At 37.2% G+C, this 22,870-nt stretch overlaps 2 protein-coding genes and 2 non-coding genes across 5 annotated transcripts in view; 1 reads left to right on the top strand and 3 right to left on the bottom strand.

The window, feature by feature from the left end:
- The window catches only part of LOC103423260 (guanylate kinase 2), a 33,394-nt gene extending 14,820 nt beyond the window's left edge, over positions 1-18,574 (top strand). The window contains exons 10-11 of one of the 2 annotated variants that reach the window (XM_070809233.1): positions 18,211-18,316; positions 18,403-18,574. In XM_070809233.1, the coding sequence (XP_070665334.1) occupies positions 18,211-18,316; positions 18,403-18,514 (218 nt within the window). In that variant the 3' untranslated portion in view covers positions 18,515-18,574. The remainder of the gene's footprint in view (positions 1-18,210; positions 18,317-18,402) is intronic. The other variant, XM_070809232.1, reaches the window with a different exon arrangement.
- On the bottom strand, positions 6,106-14,323 carry LOC103449736 (toll/interleukin-1 receptor-like protein). Its single transcript, XM_070809792.1, has 2 exons — positions 13,578-14,323; positions 6,106-6,271 (listed from the first exon to the last, which is right to left on the bottom strand). Exons 1-2 carry the CDS (start codon positions 14,093-14,095, stop codon positions 6,106-6,108), a joined length of 684 nt encoding a protein of 227 aa, XP_070665893.1. The 5' UTR covers positions 14,096-14,323.
- On the bottom strand, positions 16,591-16,709 carry LOC114820249 (5S ribosomal RNA). The gene has a single exon (XR_003767743.1). It is a non-coding gene; the product is annotated as a 5S ribosomal RNA (ribosomal RNA).
- Positions 17,104-17,222, bottom strand: LOC114820265 (5S ribosomal RNA). The gene has a single exon (XR_003767760.1). It is a non-coding gene; the product is annotated as a 5S ribosomal RNA (ribosomal RNA).
- Positions 18,575-22,870: the final 4,296 nt, after the last annotated feature.

Here is a 22,870-nt window from a genome sequence, read left to right as displayed (position 1 = left end):
AAAGGAGAAAAACAAGCCATTTTCAAAGAGAAAGTAATCACCTAGTGTGGGTGGGATAGAGAGGGGGAAGCTAGCCAAATGTGGGATTCCATGGCTAGTTGTATCCGAAAAGTAGCAAAAGAGGTATTAGGAGAGTCCAAGGGCTCTGCTCCACACCAAAAGGAATCTTGGTGGTGGAATGAGGAGGTACAAACAAAGGTGAAGGCTAAGAAGGAATGTTGTAAAGCCTTATACAAGGACATGACCGATGAAAATGGTGAAAGGTATAGAAGAGTGAAGCAAGAGGCGAAGAAAGCTGTGAGAGAAGCTAAGTTAGCGGCTTATGATGACATGTATAAGCGACTAGATACCAAAGAAGGAGAGTTTGATATCTATAAACTAGCTAGAGCAAGGGAAAAGAAGACAAGGGACCTAAACCAAGTGAGGTGCATCAAGGATGAGGATGGAAAGGTTCTTGCTACAGAGAATGCGGTCAAAGACATATGGAGAGGTTATTTTCATAATCTTTTCAATGAAGGACATGAAATGAGTACTTCTTTAGGGGAGTTGAGTAACTCAGAAGAGTGTAGAAACTACTCATTTTATCGTCGAATCAGGAATGAAGAAGTGATTGTAGCTTTGAAGAAGATGAAACATAGAAAAGCAGTGGGCCCAGACGATATACCGATCGAAGTGTGGAAGGTCTTGGGAGAGACAGGTATAGCATGGCTCACTGACCTTTTCAATAGGATTTTGAAAACGAAGAAGATGCCAAATGAGTGGCGAAAGAGCACTTTGGTGCCTATCTACAAGAATAAGGGCGGCGTACAAAATTGCATGAACTATAGGGGTATTAAGCTAATGAGTCATACAATGAAGCTCTGGGAGAGAGTCATTGAGCATAGATTGAGGCAAGAGACACGGGTTTCGGACAACCAATTCGGATTCATGCCAGGGCGCTCAACCATGGAGGCAATCTATCTCTTACGAAGATTGATGGAAAGATATAGAGATGGGAAAAAAGATTTACACTCTTTATAGATTTGGAAAAAGCGTATGATAGGGTCCCAAGAGACATTCTTTGGAGGATTTTAGAGAAGAAAGGAGTACGAGTAGCATATATCCAAGCTATAAAGGATATGTATGAATGAGCAAAAACTGCCGTAAGAACTCATGAATGACAAACCGAAAGCTTCCTCATAACTGTAGGATTACATCAAGGCTCATCCTTAAGTCCTTACCTTTCTGCGTTGGTAATGGATGAGTTAACAGGACATATTCAAGATGATATTTCTTGGTGTATGCTTTTCGCAGACGATATAGTGTTGATAGATGAAACTCAGGAAGGGGTAAATGCGAAGCTTAACCTTTGGAGAGAAGTGTTGGAATCTAAAGGTCTTCGCCTAAGCCGATCAAAGACAGAATATATGGAGTGCAAGTTCAGTGCAAATGGAGGCCAAAATGAGTTAGGGGTGAGGATCGGAGATCAGGAAATACCAAAGAGCGATCGTTTTCGCTACTTAGGATCTATCTTGCAAAAGAACGGAGAATTAGATGGAGATCTCAACCATAGAATACAAGCTGGATGGATGAAGTGGAAGAGTGCATCCGGCGTGTTGTGTGACCGCCGTATGCCACTGAAGCTCAAGGGAAAATTTTATAAGATGGCAATAAGGCCGGCGATGCTGTATGGAACAGAATGTTGGGCGGTAAAGCATCAACACGTACATAAAATGGGTGTAGCGGAGATGAGGATGCTTCGTTGGATGTGTGGGCACACGAGAAAGGATAAGATTAGGAATGAGGATATCCGAGGTAAAGTAGGAGTAGCCGAAATTGTAGGAAAATTGAGAGAAAATCGGTTACGGTGGTTTGGACATGTGCAAAGAAGGCATTCTGACGCTCCGGTTAGAAGATGTGACTACAGGACAGAGGTTCAGGGCCGAAGGGGTAGAGGAAGACCTAGGAAAACTTTGGAAGAACTCTAAGAAAAGACTTAGAGTATTTGGATCTAACGGAGGACATGACACAAGACCGAGCACAATGGCGTTCTAAGATTCATATAGCCGACCCCACTCAGTGAAGAAGGCTTTGGTGTATTTAACACAATACGTTGAAATGAAGCAAAACTTATTTATTGATATCTCTGATAAGTTACAAATATGTACATATACATGAGTCAAAATAAACAAACAAGAGAGAGCCTTCACAAAGGTTGCTTAGGAGAAGTCTCAGCAGTCGGTAGAGCCCTAGAAAGAGAAGGCACCAGAGGGGGATCATTCGGAGCCTCAGTACTGGACAGAACCCTAGAAGGAGGAGGCATCAGAGGTTGATCATTTGGAGCTTCATTACGCGGTACAGCCCCAGAAGACGAAGGCAATAAATGCCTTTGGAACAAACCCACAAACCGCTGATGATCAAGTAAAACCTGACCATCAGATTCCTTCATCTGGTCAAGCTTCCTCTTCATGTTTGTAGCATAATTATGTGCGGGCCGGTGCAACTGTTTATTCTCATGCTTGAGCCCTCTAATCTCCTGTTTGAGACTCATCACTTCAGCCGCCAATGATTCAATTTGGCGGGTTCGAGCAAATAGGCGTTGGGCTATAGTAGACACAGAACTTGCACACTGAACACTTAGAGCTAGAGAATCCTTAACAGCCAACTCATCAGACCGTTTGGAAAGTAGTCTATTATCTTTGGGAGTGAGAAGGTTCCTGGCCACCACCGCAGCAGTCATATCATTCTTCATCACGGAATCCCTAACGGTAAGAGGACCAGTAGGGGATAAGAAGGATGGGCGCCATATGTTGTCTGGAGAAGGCGTGGCTGCCTCTTCAACAAGGTTCAAGTCAAAACGACGGTCGGAGGGACCAGACATTTTCAAAGGTGTTGAAGAGAGAAAAGGTCGGGCAAATCAAAATCTTAGAAGTGCAAGAAGGGAGCTTCTACTGGTGAAGATTCAAGTGTTCTTTGGAACTTAATGCCAGCCCCTATAAAAATCTGCACTCGACAGAGCTTCAGAAATCGAAGAGGCGCCTGCCCAGAAATCGAAGAGGCGTTTACTTTCTCAAAAGCTGGGCTGCTCAGAGACCACGAGGACCGATCTCAAAAATCGAGAAAGCGTTTGCTTTCTCAAAAGCTGGGCTGCTCAAAGACCACGAAGGCCGATCTTAGAAATCGAAAAAGCGCTTGTTTTCTCAAAAGCTAGGCTGCTCAGAGACCACGAGGGTCGATCTCAGAAATCGAAGAGGCACCTGCTTTTCTCAGCCTTGTCAGCATCTGTCACATGCACACTCAGCTTCGCTGAAATTACGGGCATTCTGTTGAAGATTTCTGGTGAAGTAGAAAGCACGTGAATCTTACTGTTCAATCATTCACTTTCCACACGCACCATCAGCTCATGGGTACCACATATAACTTTGCCAAAGATCTCTGACAAAGTTTAGACACGTGAAGCTTGTAGCTCCCACTACATCGCTATGACCAAGAAGGGTAAAAGAATAGCAAAGAAACAGCACTAACAAAGTTTAGACATATAAATTTTGAAGGTCTAGCTACCATATTATTACCCACAAGGGTAAAGGAACAACACCACTGCTGGATAATTGAAAGTCCCTATGTGTCAACCTCTATGCTCCGTGGCAAGGTAGACTAGCAAACATGCCTAACCTTTACCCACATTCGAGAAAACACTCCCAACAAGATTGCTTGCTCCAAAATCGAAGAGGCACCGTCCTCCAAATCTCGAGAGCCAGACTCCCAACATGATTACTTTCTCAAAAATCGAAGAGACACCGCTCTCCGAATCTCGAGAGCCAGACTCCCAGTAAGATTGCTCTCTCAAAAATCGAAGAGGCACCGTTCTCCGAATCTCGAAAGCCAGATCCCCGACAGGATTGCTTGTTCGAAAACTGAAGAGGCACCGCTTTCTCAACTTCGAGAGCCAGATCTCCTTGGATAAAGCTTGTCTGTAATCTTCACACGCAACATCAGCTTTCCAGATACCACATACCATTTTTTCAAAGTGCTCTGACACATGTGAAGCTGGCAGCTCCCACTATCGTGCTATGACCAAGCAGGGTAAAGGAATAACATTACTACTTGTTGTTAGGGAAACTCCTATATATGTCGACCTCCATCCTCAACAGACAGGCAGACCTGGAAAAATGCTCAACCCTTCCTCATATCTGAGAGGGCACTCCCAACGAAGCCTCTCGAAATACTCAGCTTTCTTTCCCCCCCGATAATCCCTCTGCAAACAAGCTACACCAGAGCAAGAATATCTCATATCATCAAGGTTAAAAGCAAGAGTATCCCATATCATGCTTTTTCCCTGTCTTTTCCTTTGGTCTTGTTCTTACCTGCAAGACAAGGAGAAAGAGAGCAATCAGTCAGCACTTGGAATCAAGCTTCTAGTCATGAACTGACTGCCTGGAACCCCTTACCTGATTACTTACCTGGCATTGCTCTCGAGTACTCATCTTCAACATCTTATGCTTCCAGAGAAGATACCACATCTGCCTGAGGAACATATAGGGAAAGTGAGAAGGATACAAGGAAGCATGTGGAGACAAGCGTAAGAGAACACGCGCCGATACATCCACTACTTTGTCAACAGCAAAAGTATCCCATATCAGCAGGGTCGAACATACTCTAGATTTGATGGACTTGTTTTGACCCTCAAATTCTTCAGTCGGCCTTATACTCTGGAGGAAACCAGAAAATCCTCCAGCCCAGTTCAAGAATAAGCCTGTGGAAAGTTACTTCTTCAAAAGCAAAAGTATCTCATATCATCTATTCTCCTTTTCTTCTCTTTATCCTTCATGCTGCCTGCAAGATAGGGAGAATGAGAACAATCAGCCGGAACTCGAAATCAAACTTCTGATCTGGGACTGATTGCTTGGAGCTTTGATTGCTTACCTTGTCTGTCGCCTCTTTCAGCAGATCCCCTAGCTCGGCGTCTTGGGGGACTCCTACTACATGGTTTGTATCGCGCTTGCCCAAGCCTGAAACTACAAGTAAGCTTCAAGTGAAATTGATACATTACCTTGTGCATCTTCACCAGTTAAAGATACCACCCCTGGATGGAGGAAGAGTACTTCCAGAGAAGATGCCACATCTACCTATGAGACAAATAAGGCAAGTGAAGATGATAGCTTGAACCTATGTCATTTGTACTAAATCATTCACTTGTACTCACTAAAGGAGACCATGAACCTATGTACTTGTGTAAACCCTTCACAATTAATGAGAACTCCTCTACTCCGTGGACATAGCCAATCTAGGTGAACCACGTACATCAGGTGTTTGCTTTCCTGTCTCTATCCATTTACATACTTATCCACACTAATGATCAGAATAATCTAGCGAAGATCACAAACTTAATACTTTCTGTTGTACCAAAGTCCTCACTGATTTTGTGCATCAACAATCCTTTAGTCCTTACCTTTTTGCGTTGGTAATGGATGAGTTAACAGGACATATTCAAGATGATATTCCTTGGTGTATGCTTTTCGCAAACGATATAGTGTTGATAGATGAAACTCAGGAGAGGTAAATGCGAAGCTTAACCTTTGGAGAGAAGTGTTGGAATCTAAAGGTCTTCGCCTAAGCCGATCAAAGACAGAATATATGGAGTGCAAGTTCAGTGCAAATGGAGGCCAAAATGAGTTAGGGGTGAGGATCGGAGATCAGGAAATACCAAAGAGCGACCGTTTTCGCTACCTAGGATTTATCTTGCAAAAGAACGGAGAATTAGATGGAGATCTCAACCATAGAATACAAGCTGGATGGATGAAGTGGAAGAGTGCATCCGGTGTGTTGTGTGACCGTCGTAGGCCACTAAAGCTCAAGGGAAAATTTTATAAGACGGCAATAAGGCCGGCGATGCTGTATAGCACAGAATGTTGGGCGGTGAAGCATCAACACGTACACAAAATGGGTTTGGACATGTGCAAAGAAGGCCTACTGACGCTCCGGTTCGAAGATGTGACTACGGGATAGAGGTTCAGGGCCGAAGGGGTAGAGGAAGACCTAGGAAAACTTTGGAAGAGACCCTAACAAAAGACTTAGAGTACTTGGATCTAACGGAGGACATGACACAAAACCGAGCGCAATGGCGTTCTAGGATTCATATAGCCGACCCCATTTAGTGGGAAAAGGCTTTGTTGTTGTTGTTGTTGTATCCGTACCAACGAAGTCCTTTAGATCATTTGACAACATGTGATTTGTGTTATTCAATTCACCGAAAATACGTTCAACTATCTGTCCAATCGGTTGTGTCTCGTATCTGCCAAACAGTTGAAGCATAATGTTAAGTATTTGGGATCAGTAAACTATGGGTTAAAACATACTCGTTAACAGGTTACAATCATTTAGTTTCTCAGGATACAGTTTTTGGGCATTAAATAATTTTACAATCACTTAGCATGTATTCAAATATAAGACAAGCATGGGTTGATGATCTATCTGTGTATCTGTAGGTTTAGCTTTCATATTTGAGTTGAGTGTAAATATATCGTTGAATCATAAATAAAGTGCCTTTTCTTTCTTGGTGAATTAAGATGCCTTTTCTAAACAAGGAAAGAGAGAAAAATAAGTATATAAAAAAACCTACAAAAAATTGTGAAGGATAGTTCTATGTCTTCAAGTTTTAAATGTTTCTGATATGAACCCCATTAAATCTCATATGGGTACCAATTTTAAGGAAATGAAGCATGACATATAAGTTGTTTGGCCTTAAAGATTCTTGACCAAATGTAACTTCTATTGATTCAAATTAAGGACCATTTTATTTGGACTAAGATGCAACCCATTTGGTTTAGTTTGAAAGTGGCACATTGCTGTGTACTCAAAAATGATGGTTATATGTTTACTTCTTGCTTAAAAAGTTCTGGATTTCATTAACTTCTATATGAGATGGTTTTTGTTGTGTTTTATATTCTAAGCTCAAATATGAAATATCTTGCAGAGCATAGAATTTTTGGCACAAGAAAGATAATCACAGTTGCTCAAGGTACTCATTAGTAAAATTTCAGGCTTGTTTGTCTTATTAATTTGCTATGTTGTTTATTTGCATGTCACTGTAATTCAAATTAATCTTTTAAGGAAATACGTTAAAGATTGAATTCTGATGGTTTTATCAAGTTGACACAAATCAATGAATTTTTTTGACAGATTACGGATTTTGATGTAAGTTTCAGAAACGATTGATATAATGACCATCAAATTACCTTAATTTTTATAATGCTATTCATTAATGTGTCTACTTATAAACCTGGAAATATAATGATTATTGGATGTGTATTTATTTAGTGGTTTTGAACTTTAATTCTTGAAGAAGATTAAAATTTAATAAAAATGTGGTGTTAGATTGGATATTGATTTTAGTCATTTAATGTGTACTTAATTCAAATTTATATTATATATTTTTTTAATATTTAATAGATATCTTATTTAATGTATTACATAAAAATTTTAATTTATTATTATACACATTTTATTTCATTAATTTGATTTAACTTCCTCCAATTAGTGTACCTAAACGTTCGTATCATAATATATTTTACTAAATTAGTGTACCAAAATGTCTGTACCTCAATATATGTACTGAATTAGTGGCACATAAGAAAATATGCAAAAACATAAGTGTACACGAAAATTCTTTACCTAAATATATGATACTAAACTAGTGTACCATTGACACACCCCGATCCTAGAATCAAGGCGTGCTGGGAAGTGCTCGTGAGTTCCCAAAAACAAAACCGTGAGAGAATGGTAAGCCCAAAGCGGACAATATCGTGCTATGGTGGTGAAGCGGGCCCGGAAAGTGATCCGCCCCGGGCCGGGATGTGACAACCATAATGCCAATACCTAAATATATTATACTAAAATAGTGTACCGAAATGTTCGCACCTAAACATATTATACTAACCTAGTGTACCGAAATGTTCGTACCTAAATATATTGTAAAGAATTAGCGGCACACAAGAAAATATGCAAAAACATAAGTGTTTAGAAAAATCTCTACAAAAAATATTTTCTTATATAAGATACTTACCATAATGAGAATTAAAATTTATAATATTTTCATAAAATTTAATTTATGAACACCATAAAATTATAAATTAAAAAGAGAGACATTGAATACATATGCTCGCATTAAATAGAGTTTAGGGACTAAAATCAATTTTTAATCTTGTATAAGACATTTTCTAAACTTCATCTTATTTAAGGATTAAAATCTAGTTTACTACTTTATTTATGGTGATTTTATTATTAACCTATGTTTAGTAAGAAGTTTATGTTGCCAATTTTTCTTGTTTAACATTTGGGGGTGTGCTATCCACACACCCCTTTTTACTTTTCACACACCCCTTGTTAATTCATGTTCGTTGATCTTCTTCTATTCATTCGATCTGACGGCCGAAAACAAAAAAAGTGTGGGAGAAGTAAAAAGGGGTGTGTGGATATTACATCCCTAACATTTAATGAAATTTGTTCTCATTCTGTTTGCTACAATTTATAACTTATGCCATAAGGAACGTTAGGTTATTAGATTGATATGTGCTTCACTTATTTGTTTTGTGTATGTTTGTGAAAGTCTTTTAGACATCAAGGCTTCAATTTTGAATCTATAAGAAGACTGTTTTAGAGTCATAAAACAACATATTGTGAATGTGGGTATAAATTTCAGTTTGATATAGTGCTGAAAATGGCCAGTAATTATGATGGTCGAACAATTTCATATTGGTATTGCGCATTCATATAAGTTCGTCGTGAATTACTGACTTGTGAAGGTTTTATGCAGCTGCTAGTTAAGTGCTCGTAAGTTTTAAATTTTGCACTTCGTTAAGGTTCACGGCATTGGCAGAAGTACATAAAAGTTATTAGCTACATTGGACTATGTTTTAAAATTTTAATTTGCTTAAATGATTTCATGGCAGTAAAGGAGGCATCAAATGTTTACAGCTGATTGGTTTTACCGTTTGTGAGCTTTCGTTCGAAGCATAATGCAATCTTGTAAAGATTGATAATTAAGGAGGACCCTGGAGTGAACGAACTGATATACATTCGGGTCTTTGCTCTTCACTACTAATAAATTTATGAAGTATGTTACATGGAGCTTATTTGTGTGATTGTAAAGTTTAATGGGTGATTTAAGTTAATTAACCTAAATAATCCCAAAACGAGTAAACTTTATTTGACAGAAACATATAGGAAGCTTATCTTTACTTAAATTAATTGCCCAATAAAGTAATCTTGCTCAAATTCCATTGAACTTTTTCTTGGATTAATTGTTTGACCTAGTGTTGCCTAATAAGTCTTTACGCTTTGGCTCCAAATTACAATCTATTAGGGATTGGACTTGGTGGACCAATCTTATTGGATGAAAGAACTCTAATGATATCGATGATGGCTAATTAATAAATTCACTAGGGTTTTGCCTATAAATATAAAGGAAAACTAATGAAAAGAGCTTGAAAACTTTGAATTTTAACGATAATGACAAAATAAAGGGTAAAGTGAATAGTACCATGATTGACTTTTTAGTGTAAAAATGTGGTTTTTCATTAAAATAAACAGTACCGGGAAAGAGACAAAACTTTGAAAAGTGAAAACAACTTGGAAGAGTTTTTGTTTTTAAATTATGGAAAAATTAGTATCCGGTCCCTAGTTCTTACTGTTCATTGACTAAGACCTTATTAGTTCTCAAATTTTGATTCAAGTCCCTAGCATTAATGTGATAATGAATTTACATGTTTATTATATAATTTTTTAATATAAAAATTAGTAATTAATTTAGGGTTTAATACTCACACCTCTATTAAACTTCTAATTAATTTTCAATTCAAACATTTCCAAAATAATAATAAATTAAATTAAATTAAGTTTGTACCTATTAGTTTATATATATATATATATATATATATATATATATATATATATAAAGATTCTCAATTTTTAATCTTAAATGTACCCATTCATATAATTTTTCAATTTTTTTAATCTTAAATGTACCCATTTAAAATGTACTCACACCTCTATATCAATTTGTTATATTTAAAATGTACCCTTTTTTAAATATAAAATCCTTTCAAATTTTTTAATCCATGTTTAAACTTATATGGGTACATTCTTTTTCGTTGATTTGAGAATGTATCCATGTTTTGGTACAATAACCTTTTTTGTTAATTTTGGTTAATGTACCCATACATATATGTATACACACACACACACACACAATATAATAGAGAGTATAATTTATATTTTATTATTTTTGATCCCATAAATTATGGGTTTTATTTAAAATCTCATTAATATAAACAATTACAAATTTCAATTTTTAATTTTTAATTTAAAAAATATAGTAACTTACATTATTACATTAATGTCAGGGACCTCAATCAAAAACTAAAAACTAACAAGGTTTCAATCAAAGAATATTGATAGTTAGGGACCGCATCCAAAGTGTCCCTTAAATTATTTACTCTACATTTCTTATGTATCTTTCTCACATTCTACCTCCATTCTTCTTCTACAGCTAGAAATTACCATTTATCCGACCAAAGTTTGTCCTACAAATCAAATAAAAATTTGGACAGACAAAACTGATCAACGTTTTGGTTTTTTTCTTCAAAGACTTTAGGCGATTAAATATTTCAATGGGCAAAGGTTTCATGCCAAGAAAAAAAATTTATGCATATTATGCCACCTTTTGCCCAACAAAAAGGCAAGTCTGCAGAGCTATCTTTGCCCGATAAAATATTGTCGGGCTAACCATATGGGTCATTGGGCAAAGATCCACAATTACTTGTCATAATCCTACCTACACTTTTTTGGTTCGATGACCCATATACTTTACCCAACAAAATGGCCTTTTGGGCAAACTCCAATTCATTAAAATAGGTCATGCAACCTTCTCCTTTTCTTTTTACTTCTCCTCTTTTCTTTCTTATTTTTATTCTCTCTCTCTCTCTCTCTCTCTCTCTCTCTCTCTCTCTCTCTCTCTCTCTCTCTCTCAGCCACCTCATCACCCATCTCTCAACCTCCCAATTAATTTAAGGTTTTTTTATTATTTGTTAATATCTTTTGTTTAGTTGTGCACTTAAAGGAGCAGAGACTTATAGTTTGAAGTTATTATTTTGTAGATGTCGAGTTTGATATCTACACCCATTTCTCCTACTAACCAGTCATTCGACAATCCTACGACATCGACATATGAAGGTATATTTTATGATTTAGCTTTTAGGGTTTACAGTTCAGTTCTTCCAGAAAAAATGCAAGATTTCGTCGGGCAAATGTGAGGGACATTTTCGCATATTCAATTCTTTCAATAATTTTTGCAGTCTTCGAAATTAATTTCAACAATCCAACAGTCAATGTAGTTGGCATATGCTCTGAGATGACATATGCTAAAAATCACCCAAATGATAATTTTTGGGATTAGGTAATGAGACAAAATCCTTTGAGATTGACATGGAAGAGTTGGGTGTGTCTGAGTATATAACCCGAGTGTGGACCGATTAATTCAAGTAGTGGAAGTACGAGCTTCACAAGTACTATGAGACTTGTGCATCTCTTACTGAAGCTCTGACCGATCCACCTCCGGAGTTTATAGAAAGGATGGATGAATGACACTGGCTATGCGATCATTTTCAAAGCCTGAACTTTTTGGTAAGTTTTTTTTTTAAATTTCATTTCACTATTCTATTTTTTTTCATTTTAATTGCTTTTTTTATTCACAATGAAAATCTTTGGCAAATAAGGCTAACTAGGATGCGAAGCAGTATCTTTGTCACTCCGATGCTCGGCTCCTCACTTACTGGGTTGATGAATGGTGTGTGAAGGGTTCGCTTTTCTATGAAGTCAACGCCTATCGGGATAAGCATGCCAATTATGGCAGTCAGGTGGCTGATAACATTTATATAAGTATTCCGTTCAAGAATTTAATTTCAAATTTCATTACACTTAAAAATTTTAAAAATTATAATCAATAATTTTAATTGGTTTTTGTTTGTATCATACTTAGGGCCTCCATATTTAGATCTCGTATAAATACTCGGGGGACTCAAATGTAATTATGTAATAAATGAAGGGGCAAATATGTAATAAGTGAGGAGCCCTTAGTCTATAAAAGGGATTCCTCACCCTCACAATCTTCAAGCCTCTCATATTCAGAGCAGGGCTCTCACCCTCACAATCCTCTTCAACATCTCAAAGAAATACAATATCAGTGTGGATGTAGCCCAAACATTGGGGTGAACCACGATACATTTTGTGTTCCATACCACGAGCAACCTGATTTGTTGCCCCCTTCGATGTCTTGCAATCACACCAACACAAACCCCAAATCTAAAGGTTGCAACATCCTTCTAAGACCACCACAACAATGATCGTCGCCGTATACTAAAGAAGCTACAAACTCTGTAGCTACAGGAAGACCGCGGGAAGACAAATCTCACGGCCAACATCGCCAACAAAGGCGAACAGGGGGAAAGACCAACACGGGCCAACAAAGGTGGTCGTGCGAACACCAGAGCCGAAGCTCTACACACACTCCCAAGATTGCGCGATGAATCATGAAGAAAATAGATGGCAATCGATCAAAATTGTAGATGGTTGGAAAGATGATCGAACCCATTGATGAAAATGATGGAGATGGATATGGAGGAAACGGGTGATGTGGATATAAGATGGTAGGATCAAAAGGAAAATAGGGCAGCATAGTGATGATAGTAGGAGGAAAAGAACCGGAAGGAAACAGGAAAGATAAGCAAGCAAACAACAAGAAGAAAAGGAAAAGAAAAAAATAGAAGAGAACCATGGGACTGCTACCGACCCTAGCCACAGCTAGAGCCGGCTGTGACGTGAATCTTCAAAGATTGGATGCACTCACACAAAGAGGAGAAGAACTCTCACATACGGAGAGAGAGGCTCTCATAAACAGAGAGAAAAATATAGGATGAGTGACCACCAGGACATAAATTTCTAGAAAATAGAACTTTGGCCGATGAAATAGTAGAAAATTCGTCAGGCAAAATTGTAAAATTTTCGTAGTTTAGGATACTATTCTAGCTCATCAATAGGTTTTACCAACAAAATATTGTCCTCAAACAATTACATTCGTTAGCCCAAATTGGTCAACGCACTTGGCTCGAAGAAATTGCCGTTGGTAATTTCGTCGGGCAAATAATTTTTGCCTTACAAAGTTTTAAAATTCATTGAGCAAATGTTTGTGCAACAAGTTTTATTTTTGAATTTGTGTAGGGCAGAACATTAGGCAATGAAACCTTATTTGGCTCGCCGAAATCCTTTCATCGGGAAAGAGGGTGTTTTTCTTGTAGTGTTCGGTTCTCCTTCACATACTTTTCCTATATCTTAAAGATAAAAAAATTAAACCAAACCAAATAGTTACCAAATGAGCTATATTTTTGCGAGTTTCAAAATTGAACTAATTGATAATAAAAAATAGCTACCAAAAACTAAAAACCGAAAATGCAAATTGTTGTCAAACGAACATTAAGAAAAACATATATTGAAATGAGAAATTTTCAACCTAAAGAAATGAAATACATAATAGAAGTACCACATACCTATAATGTCTTAGATCAAATCCTGAAAGGTCGGCTATTGTAGTCAGTGAACTCTTCCACCTTGTCACCTTCTCTGTTTCTCCTTCGAAATCTTTTTCATGTTTAGCAAACGCCTTTTCAAAACAAACTCCGGTCTGTGTTCGGACTTCCGACGGTGTCACGTCATAGAATACCGGCAGAATCAGTCTAGACTCATCGTTTGCCGCAAGTTCAACCATACTTGCAAGTTCATGCAGGCACCATGTGGAGGTTGCGTAGTTTCTCAAAAGAACAACGACGAAAATTTGCGATTCTGCGATTGCTTCGGTGAGTTCCTTTGAGATGGGTTTTCCGCTCTCGAGTTGTTCTTCATCCCTGAAAGTGTGGATCCCGTCTCGAACTAGAGCATTGTACAAATGGTCAGTGAAACCTTTCCGAGTGTCCAAACCTCTAAAACTCACGAAAACCTCGTATTTCATTGGAGGGGTCGGAAAAGGAGGCAAAGGTGACGAGGTTTTGGTGGTCATGGGATCAGCCATTGGAGACTAAACACCAGTAAACAAACTGGTAATTAATGGAAGCTTTGGCAAGTTGTTACTTAAAAGGATTTGCAGAACTAGCTAGCTTGGTATAGCTGCGAAGAATCACAAGTAAACGGACTCAGAACCGCAATACAAGGACATCAACTTCTATGACACGAGTAGTTACGAGTACATTGTACATCTGAATCATTAAATTAAGAGGTATTTGTTACTTTGTCTCCTAAACTTGTATGCAGCTGCCAATTTTTCGTCTAAACTTTAATTTTAGCCGATTACCCCCTTGAACTTTTTAAATTAGCCAATTTCCTCCTTGAACTTTAATTTTAGCCGATTACCCCCTGAACTGTTATAAATAGCCAATTCCTCCTTTGGCGTTAGATTTTAAAAACTTTCATTCAATTTTTCATCCATCCAATGTTTCATCCTTTTTGCCCTCATACAGTTGTCATGTGTTGTTTCCGTGATCAAGATGGATGAAAACTTTTAAAATCTAAAGCAAGGGGAAATTGCTATTTATAAAAGTTCAGGGGGTAATAGGCTAAAATTAAAGTTCATGGGAGAAATTAGCTAATTATAAAGGTTTTAGGAGGTAATTGGCTAAAATTAAAGTTCACGGAGGAAAATTAACAGCTCTATACAAATTCAGAGGATAGATCAACAAATATACCTTAAATTAATGATATAATGTTATGTGAATAAAAATTTGTATTTGACATTATATTATTAACACAAAACATGATGTACGAGAGCCACATATATTATAAGACTTCGACGACAAGAATACAAAAATAACTCTCGGACTGATGGAGTGCATACCTGCAGCTGAATACAGGGCAACCTAGTACTATATTAATATTATATGTTAGTCAAAAGCTGGGAATTTTTATAGGTAAACAGCCAAAAGAGCAGAAGCTTCAAAGTCCCTCCACGATGACTAGTTTTTTTTAATGTTAACTTGTTTGATTATCTCGTGTAAATAGGAATTTCAGTTTTATTTTATGACAAGTTGTTTGATTTTCTTGTCTGAGATCTTAAAAAATACGGAGACAAAAACAAAATGATGGTGTGAACGTGAACCTGCTTGCCCCTTTTTTTTTTGTGGGCCTCGACGTTCGAGGATTAATGAATCAAGGACCAATCCACATGCATTCACTCTAATCAAGCAAGTCCACAATGGATGCGATTGCATTGCCAATTCCATTGATTTATTAAAAGAGATTTGAAAGTATACAACCACGCATTTGAATCCTTTGTCTTAATGTCGCGTATTATTGGACAAAGCAACAACTGTGGTAGCCTATTTTATCTGATAAGAAGGAGAGGGCCGGCGGTAAGCATAGAGAGAGAGAGGAGAGATGTGTTTGTAGAATTATAGAGGAATTGTGTGTTTGAGGATCTGTTATCTCCCATACGTAGTGCCTTTATTTATAGTAGTAAAAGGAGAGAAGAACTTCTTCATCCCCAAGGAATACAAGTCCATATAGGAAAGAATAACTAGAATTAAATCTAATCTAGGATTTACACAATCACACTTAAACTATGAAAGTTCACAACACTCCCCCTTGAGTGTGTAAATATTGAAGGTAGATTTCAGTATCATGCAAAAGTTGAGGAAGTCAACCCGTCGGCACTAATTCTGGGAAAAACGTTTATTCTCAATAAGGTAGGAACTTGCATAAAGTAGTAAGTCTCACTAAAAAACCCTAAGGTTATGGCAAAAACCCAAGGACAATCCATAGTCTAAGAAAAAATACGTGAGTAATGCAAAGCCAAATGAAACGTCTACGGGACGTCATCAGGGATATGATCAACCCAAGGTGGGTGCCTCGTTAAAACCTAGTTAGGTAACAAAAACCCAGTGGGAAAAATGCTCCTAATCATAGGGAAAAAAGTACATTAAGATAGGGGTGGGCACTGGCCTGGGCGGGCCGAATTTTGAAAGGACCGGACCGGACCTGAACTTAGAAGAGACAGGCCAAGCTGAGCCGGGGATTACATTTTCTAATATAGGAACCAGACCTAACCTAGCCCGTTTGAAATGGGCTGGTTCGGGCTGGGTCCACGGGTCCTTTGTTTTTTTTTTCAATTTAGTAAAAAAAAAAAAAAAAACTCAAATTTGCAGAAATTCATTCACAGCACAAATTCACTCCCTAGATTTTGCACAAAAGAAGACTAGTACTTTCTTCCAATTAGCAGAGTAGCCCCACTTTCTTCTAAACGTTCGCACGAAATTCGAAAATATTAATTAAGAATATCCCTCAAAATTTAAAAAAATATAATTAATAGTCTTTCTCATTCATTTCTTTCATCTCCCGAGGAATATTAATCAAGACGATGCCTCGAAACTCAAAAAAAAAAATAGAATTAATAGTCTTTCCCATTCATTTCTTCCATCTCCCAAGCACGAGACTCGATATTAAATGACGCGCGCCACAAATAAGCCTCTAAAAATAAGCAAAAAAGAATTATGAAAAAATAAAAAAAGAGGTGGGGGGATGCAACACGAGGACTTCCCAGGAGGTCACCCATCCTAGTACTACTCTCGCCCAAACTCGCTTAAATTCGGAGTTCTGATGGGATTCGGTGCATATGAATTGGTATGATCGCATCCGTTGGTCTATGACTTGTAATTGTATATAACCATTTCTTTGGCGATGACCCTGTAACCTCTATGCATGTGCAAATCACATCGGCTTTAAACGTTTGCACGAAATTCGAAAATATTAATCAAAACGATCCCTCGAAATTTATAAATATAATTAATGGTCTTTCTCATCCATTTCTTTCATCTCTCGAGGAATATTAATCAAGATGATCCCTTGACACTAAAAAAAAATAGAATTAATAGTCTTTTTCATTCCTTTCTTTCATCTCCCAAGCATGAAACTCGGTAATAAACGACGCGCACCACAAATAAGTCGCTAAAAATACACAAAAAGAACTATGACAAAATAATAAGCCGCTAGAAATATGCAAAAAATAATTATGAAAAAAAGAGAGGTGGGGGGATGCAACACGAGAACTTCCCAGGAGGTCATCCATCCTAGTACTACTTTTGTCCAAAATCGCTTAACTTCGGAATTCTGATGAGATCCGGTGCACGTGAGTTGGTATGATCACATCCGTTGGTCTATGACTTGTAATTGTATATAACCATTTCTTTGGCCATGACACCGTAACCTCTATGCATGTGCAAATCACATCGACTCTAAACGTTCGCATGAAATTCGAAAATATTAATCAAGACGATCCCTCGAAATTTAAAAAATATAATTAATAGTCTTTCTCATTCATTTCTTTCATCTCCCGAGGAAACATAATCAAGATGATCCCTCGAAATTTAAAAAATATAATTAATAGTCTTTCTCATCCATTTCTTTAATCTCCCAAGGAATATTAATCAAGACGATTCATTGAAACTAAAAAACAAATAGAATTATAGTCTTTCCCATTCCTTTGTTTCATCTCCCAAACACGAGACTCGGTAATAAACGATGCGTGCCACAAATAAGCTGCTAAAAATATGCAAAAAAAGAATTATGACAAAATAATAAGCCAAGGCAAGATCCGTTAAGGCTAGTTCACTTGAAGCTATCTTCATCTTCGTATGTCCACCCTCAATGGAAGAGCTTGAGAAGCGCCTTCGGGCAAGGTAGTTTAATATGCCATTTATTATTTGTCATCCTCAAATTGCACTTTCCATGTTCCTGTTCTGAGCATGGTTGAATATGGAAACAGGGGAACTAAGACAGAGGAACAGGTCCTGAAGCGACTTCGTAACACCAAGGCTGAGATTTAGCAAGGGCAATCATCAGGCATCTTTGATCATATGTTGTATAATGATAACCTGGAAGATTGTTACTAGAGTCTAAAGGTAGCTGTTCCCACCGTCATTGGATTTGCACCGATGCTTCTTATGAACTTATATATTTACTAATTACCTTGTCAGTTACTTTTACTTATTACTGATGCCAAATTCATCTGTTTGTGTAGAAACTCTTGGGGCTAGATGGAACTGTTACTGCTGCTCCTACATCAGGTAAGAAGCGTTTCAAATGAACTTGGTTATATTACATTAAATCGAAATTTAATGTGTTAAAATTTCACTTCAGCAAGTAAAGTGGTTGATTTGCCAATGGACCATTCGTTGACCAAGATTGATAACAAAATCATCATAAACTCCAGAACTCCAGAACTGGAAAAAGCATCCACTAACACGTAAGTTTCTTTTTTCATTGCTCGTTTAATCAATATATAGCGTAAGATATTTAGCTGTTTACACGTATGCACGGTCTGATGAGCAGGATCGTGCTGGATGTGTCAGCCCTCAAAGGAGGGGCGCCTGGGCGGATTAGAAGGCTAGACATATATACCATGGACTTTTTTTTAGACGGTCTGACTGGGATTAATCAGTGAGATAAAGATTTCAACCCCGAAAGATGACAACTTTGATTTCTTATTCGTACTTTCTTTTCAAACATGAAGTGGCTCTTGGACCAGAACATGAATATACAGCAAAGGGCCCATAAGTTTGCAGAAATAGATTTCTGGAATCTTATGAAGCTCGAACATGAAGTTGCTCTTGGACCAAAACTTATCCGTGTAGCATGAACAAATTCGAATTTCAGCCATTCCCCTACTTGTTTGAGTTGAATATTAGAATGCGGAACGAACAAGACTAACAAAATAATAAGAATATTATTAAACTAACTAAGAATGACGAAACGGCTACAATACCCTAAGAGACTACATTGTGAATGACTTGATAATTCTACGAGCTACAAAGCATCATATATATAGAGAACTAACCTAACCCTAATAAGCAAGAAAACGAAACCCTAATACTAACGGGATAAGCCCAAATTCAAACAATAAAATAAATAACTAATTTTCCAACAGTTTGTAGACTATATATCAAGAAGGCTACTACACAAACAAAATAAAAGTTAAAAGACCCGTTTGATGATCATTTCGTTTATGGTTTCTAATTTTTACTTTTGGTTAGATATAAAAGAAAATACAACGAAGAAAGAAAGGGATGAATAGAGAAAGGGTGGGTGGTGGAAAGGATATGGAATAGTACGGAAGAAATGCACATGAATACACAACATGTAGACCAAAAATTGTAAACAATTTGAAGTAGGGGGTCATTTGATAGCCATTTTGTCTTTGGAATTAGAGATCCGAAAGTTTACGGATGTATACTAAAGGGAATGTGATTAGTTGGGATATGAAAAGAAATGCTGGTACTTTGTATGCGAAGTGGAATTCGTTAGGTCAACTACACAAATATTGAAATCCAAGCTCATCTAATGACATTACTAAGGACCTCCAATTGAGTTAATCACGAGATTGATTAACAATTATTAGCATTAGACTAAAATTTACTTCTAATGTCATCTAATTAAACAACTAGACCTTTTCATCTTCTATTGAAGAGTTGAAATTCATGGAACCCAACTGACGGAAGATATTTTACTATATAAAATGATTCACTTGTTCAATCATCTTTCATTATTAAACATATGATCAATATTGGCAGAGAACAATTCATGCAGCGGAAATAAGAAATAAAGTAAATATTTCTTTGAGATGAATTTAAGACGTCGGCTTTGGTACAACATGAAAACAAATAAGGATTACTGCGATTGCAAGTTCAGAGATCATTAAGACCTGCCGTCCCACCATTATTCATTTTCTTCATTTTTTTCTCTTCTCTTTTTATGCTTTTAGTGAACAGTATAGTTTTTAGGGGTTTTCAGTTTTAAGTATGAAAAGTATAATATTGAACAATACAATGTTAGTATTATGCAGTCTTTTGATTGATATTTTTTTGGCAAGTACGGTGAGATGTGGTCAAATGTTGCCGAGTCATTCAATTCCAGTTGGTAGAAAGTGTGGTCAAACGTTGCCGAGTCATTCAATTCCAGTTGGTAGAAAGCTTAGGGGTTTTCAGTTTTAAGTATGAAAAGTATAATATTGAACAATACAATGTTAGGATTATGCAGTCTTTTGATTGATATTTTTTTGGCAAGTACGGTGAGATGTGGTCAAACGTTGCCGAGTCATTCAATTCCAGTTGGTAGAAAGCATAGGAGTTAAGTTGATGGTGGTGAATAAGGAGAAACGTATTGTTGCAAAGAAATGGAACTCTTAATTATGTCTTGAAATAGAGAACCAATTGGATAAGTTATTAGAGATGGGAAGACATTGGTCAAGCGAGTTTGTATTTGAAGTACATAGTGATGATTTGGTGATGGTGGACTTGAAAAATTGGTATTGTTCATGTCATCACTGGTAGATTAAAGATTTCTCTTGCTCACATGCAGTTGTAGACTAAAGCAATTTTTGGTAATAAATCATTACGTTTGATGTGCACCTTGCGTACCAATTGTCGTCGAAAGTGCACCTTATGTACTAGATATTGTCGAAAGTGCACCATGTTTTTACTTGGCGCGATGTGCACCTTATATACCAAATTATTTGTATCTTTTAAATTAACATAACGTTAAAAGACCTACCAAATAAGGCATGGTTATGTACCAAAAGTCGGGTACGTTCTAAATTAACTTATTCGATCATTATGTGTCAAATTAACATGAATTAATGTACCAGTTAGTTGGTAGTTTAATACCAAATGATCATTACTCGTCGAAATAACGTAAAAAGACATACCAAATAATTGGTACTTTTCAAACACACGCGTTTCATCAGACGGGTACGTTTCAAAAATAAAAATTTTAAATACCAAACGTCTAGTACCTTCTAAATCAATATTATTTCACTAAACAAATGATCAATATGTATCAACATAAAAGGAATCAAACTTAAAATAAAATTAAAAAAAAACTGAAATCATCTCTCTTGTTCCAGATCTCTCCGCCGCACCCCCCCCCAAAACTCGCACCCCCCCCCAAAACTCCCTCCCTTTCTATCCCTTCTTCTTCTTCCTCGTCTGCTCCCCTGAACTCAACCCCACCACAAAGGCAGCAACAAGAAACCCAGCAAAACCCACCTTTCAAATTCTCATCGTTTTTTTCCCAATCCTTCTCTTTTTTTTAGCTACAAATCAACCCAGCAAAAAAACACACCACAAACCAAGAAAAATCACACAAAGGACTTTGTTTTCTATTAGTCCTAAAAAACAATTGGAAGGAAATTCACGGAGGACACCTTTTTTTCAACAAACCAAGAACACTCATCGGAGAGAAAAATGGGGCTGACTGTGATTTTGGGCATTAGGTTGGGGAAAAGCATTGACAAAATTCAATTTGGAGGAGGGGAAGAGCTGAGTGACGCCTCTAGTTGGCGAATTCCTCAGCTTCCATCCGCCCCTTTCTGTATATCCCTGTGGAATATGTTGTTTCACTACTGGTCTCCTTTTGTCTCTCTCTCACTCTCTTCTTTGTTCCTCTGTGTGCTTTCTGTCGGACGAGATGGGAAATTAGTCGGCGAATGACTGCAAAGGAGTGGCGCCCGGGGTGGAGAACTCGTCGAGGAACTGCTCGAAGGCCCACTTTGAGAAGTCGTTAACGGCGGCTTCGTGAAGTTGGAGAGGACAGCGCCCCGACTAATTATCCCGAGCTTTTGGGCTGTTTTAATAGTACGGTGTCAACCGTATAAAATTTGATGGGCCGGATAATTAAGCGGGTGCTTATTTAGTACAAGAGTGCACCAAACAACTGCTCTCGTATTATTTATCCTTTCTGATGCTTTATACGGCGTGCCAAACAAGGCCTATGTGTCAACATAAGATTCACTAATGTAATAAACTCCTGGTACGTTACAAATTTGTTATGAAAAGAGGGCGTTTAAAACTTACAATATGTTGAGTTCAGAAAAACAATTCATTCATGATTTATAGTTGATCGTAGGGGTCTTGAGTTCAGAAGTTTATAGTTGTCGACCATCTTAATAGCCTAGGTGAACAATAGTGAATTCTAATTTTAGTTTTCCAAATCGACAAATTAAATGAGGAACTAGTGTAATAATGTAATTCAAATCTTTAAATTTACAAGATTAATATCTTTAAATTCAAATTCTTATTATCTTGAACAATCAGTATTGTTCTTAAATTAAAAATCTGAGACATCATTTAGCAAGAATTTAGGAACCTCCTCTCTTTTGGCGTGAAGAAACTGGATATACCAACTACAAAAGGACCTTATTGTGTCGGTGGTTGGTGTCGATTTTATGTAATATAGTGGTAGATAAGACATTTCGATACCTACTTAACATGCTATCGGAATTACTGTCGGTAGTAACCGACATAAACTGTTAATGTCGCTTATAACCGACATATATTTTAATATTTTTTAATAGTGGCGTCGCATAAAAAAAAACGTGTCGCTTTTAACCGACATAACGTTAGCATCGGATAAAAGAAGACTAGCGTCACTTTTGGCCAACACTAATGATTGTTTTTAAATTCTTTTCAAAGCCGGTGTCAGTTGTAGCCAACATAGGTTTTAATTTTTTTTAAATATTTTGAAACACGGGGTCGGTTGTAACCGACAAAACGTTAGCGTTGGTTAAAAGAAGACTAGTGTCGCTTCTACTCGACCCTAATGATAGTTTTTAAATATTTTCAAAGCCAGTGTTGGTTGTATCCGACATAGGTTTTAATTTTTTAAAAATATTTTGAAACCTGATGTCAGTTTTAGGCGACAGATTGGTGGCCTTTATATACCATCCCCGTGTTTTCTTCTTCCTCCCTTGCATCTTTCTTATTTATTCTTCCAATTTATAAACCCTCCCCCGTGTTTTCTTCTT

Source organism: Malus domestica, chromosome 12 (genome assembly GCF_042453785.1).
Source record: "Malus domestica chromosome 12, GDT2T_hap1".
NCBI lineage: Eukaryota > Viridiplantae > Streptophyta > Magnoliopsida > Rosales > Rosaceae > Malus > Malus domestica.
The sequence above is the reverse complement of the archived record's forward strand: the minus strand, read 5'-3'. Positions and strand labels throughout refer to the sequence as shown.

What these genes read in the sequence shown, in the direction of transcription:
- LOC103449736 (XM_070809792.1), bottom strand. Translation starts at nt 14,095, where the DNA reads ATGGCTGATCCCATGACCACCAAAACCTCGTCACCTTTGCCTCCTTTT. An exon ending in TTTGATCTAAGACATTATAG is followed by an intron (nt 6,272 to 13,577) that starts GTATGTGGTACT and finishes ACTGTTTGGCAG; the next exon opens with ATACGAGACACAACCGATTG.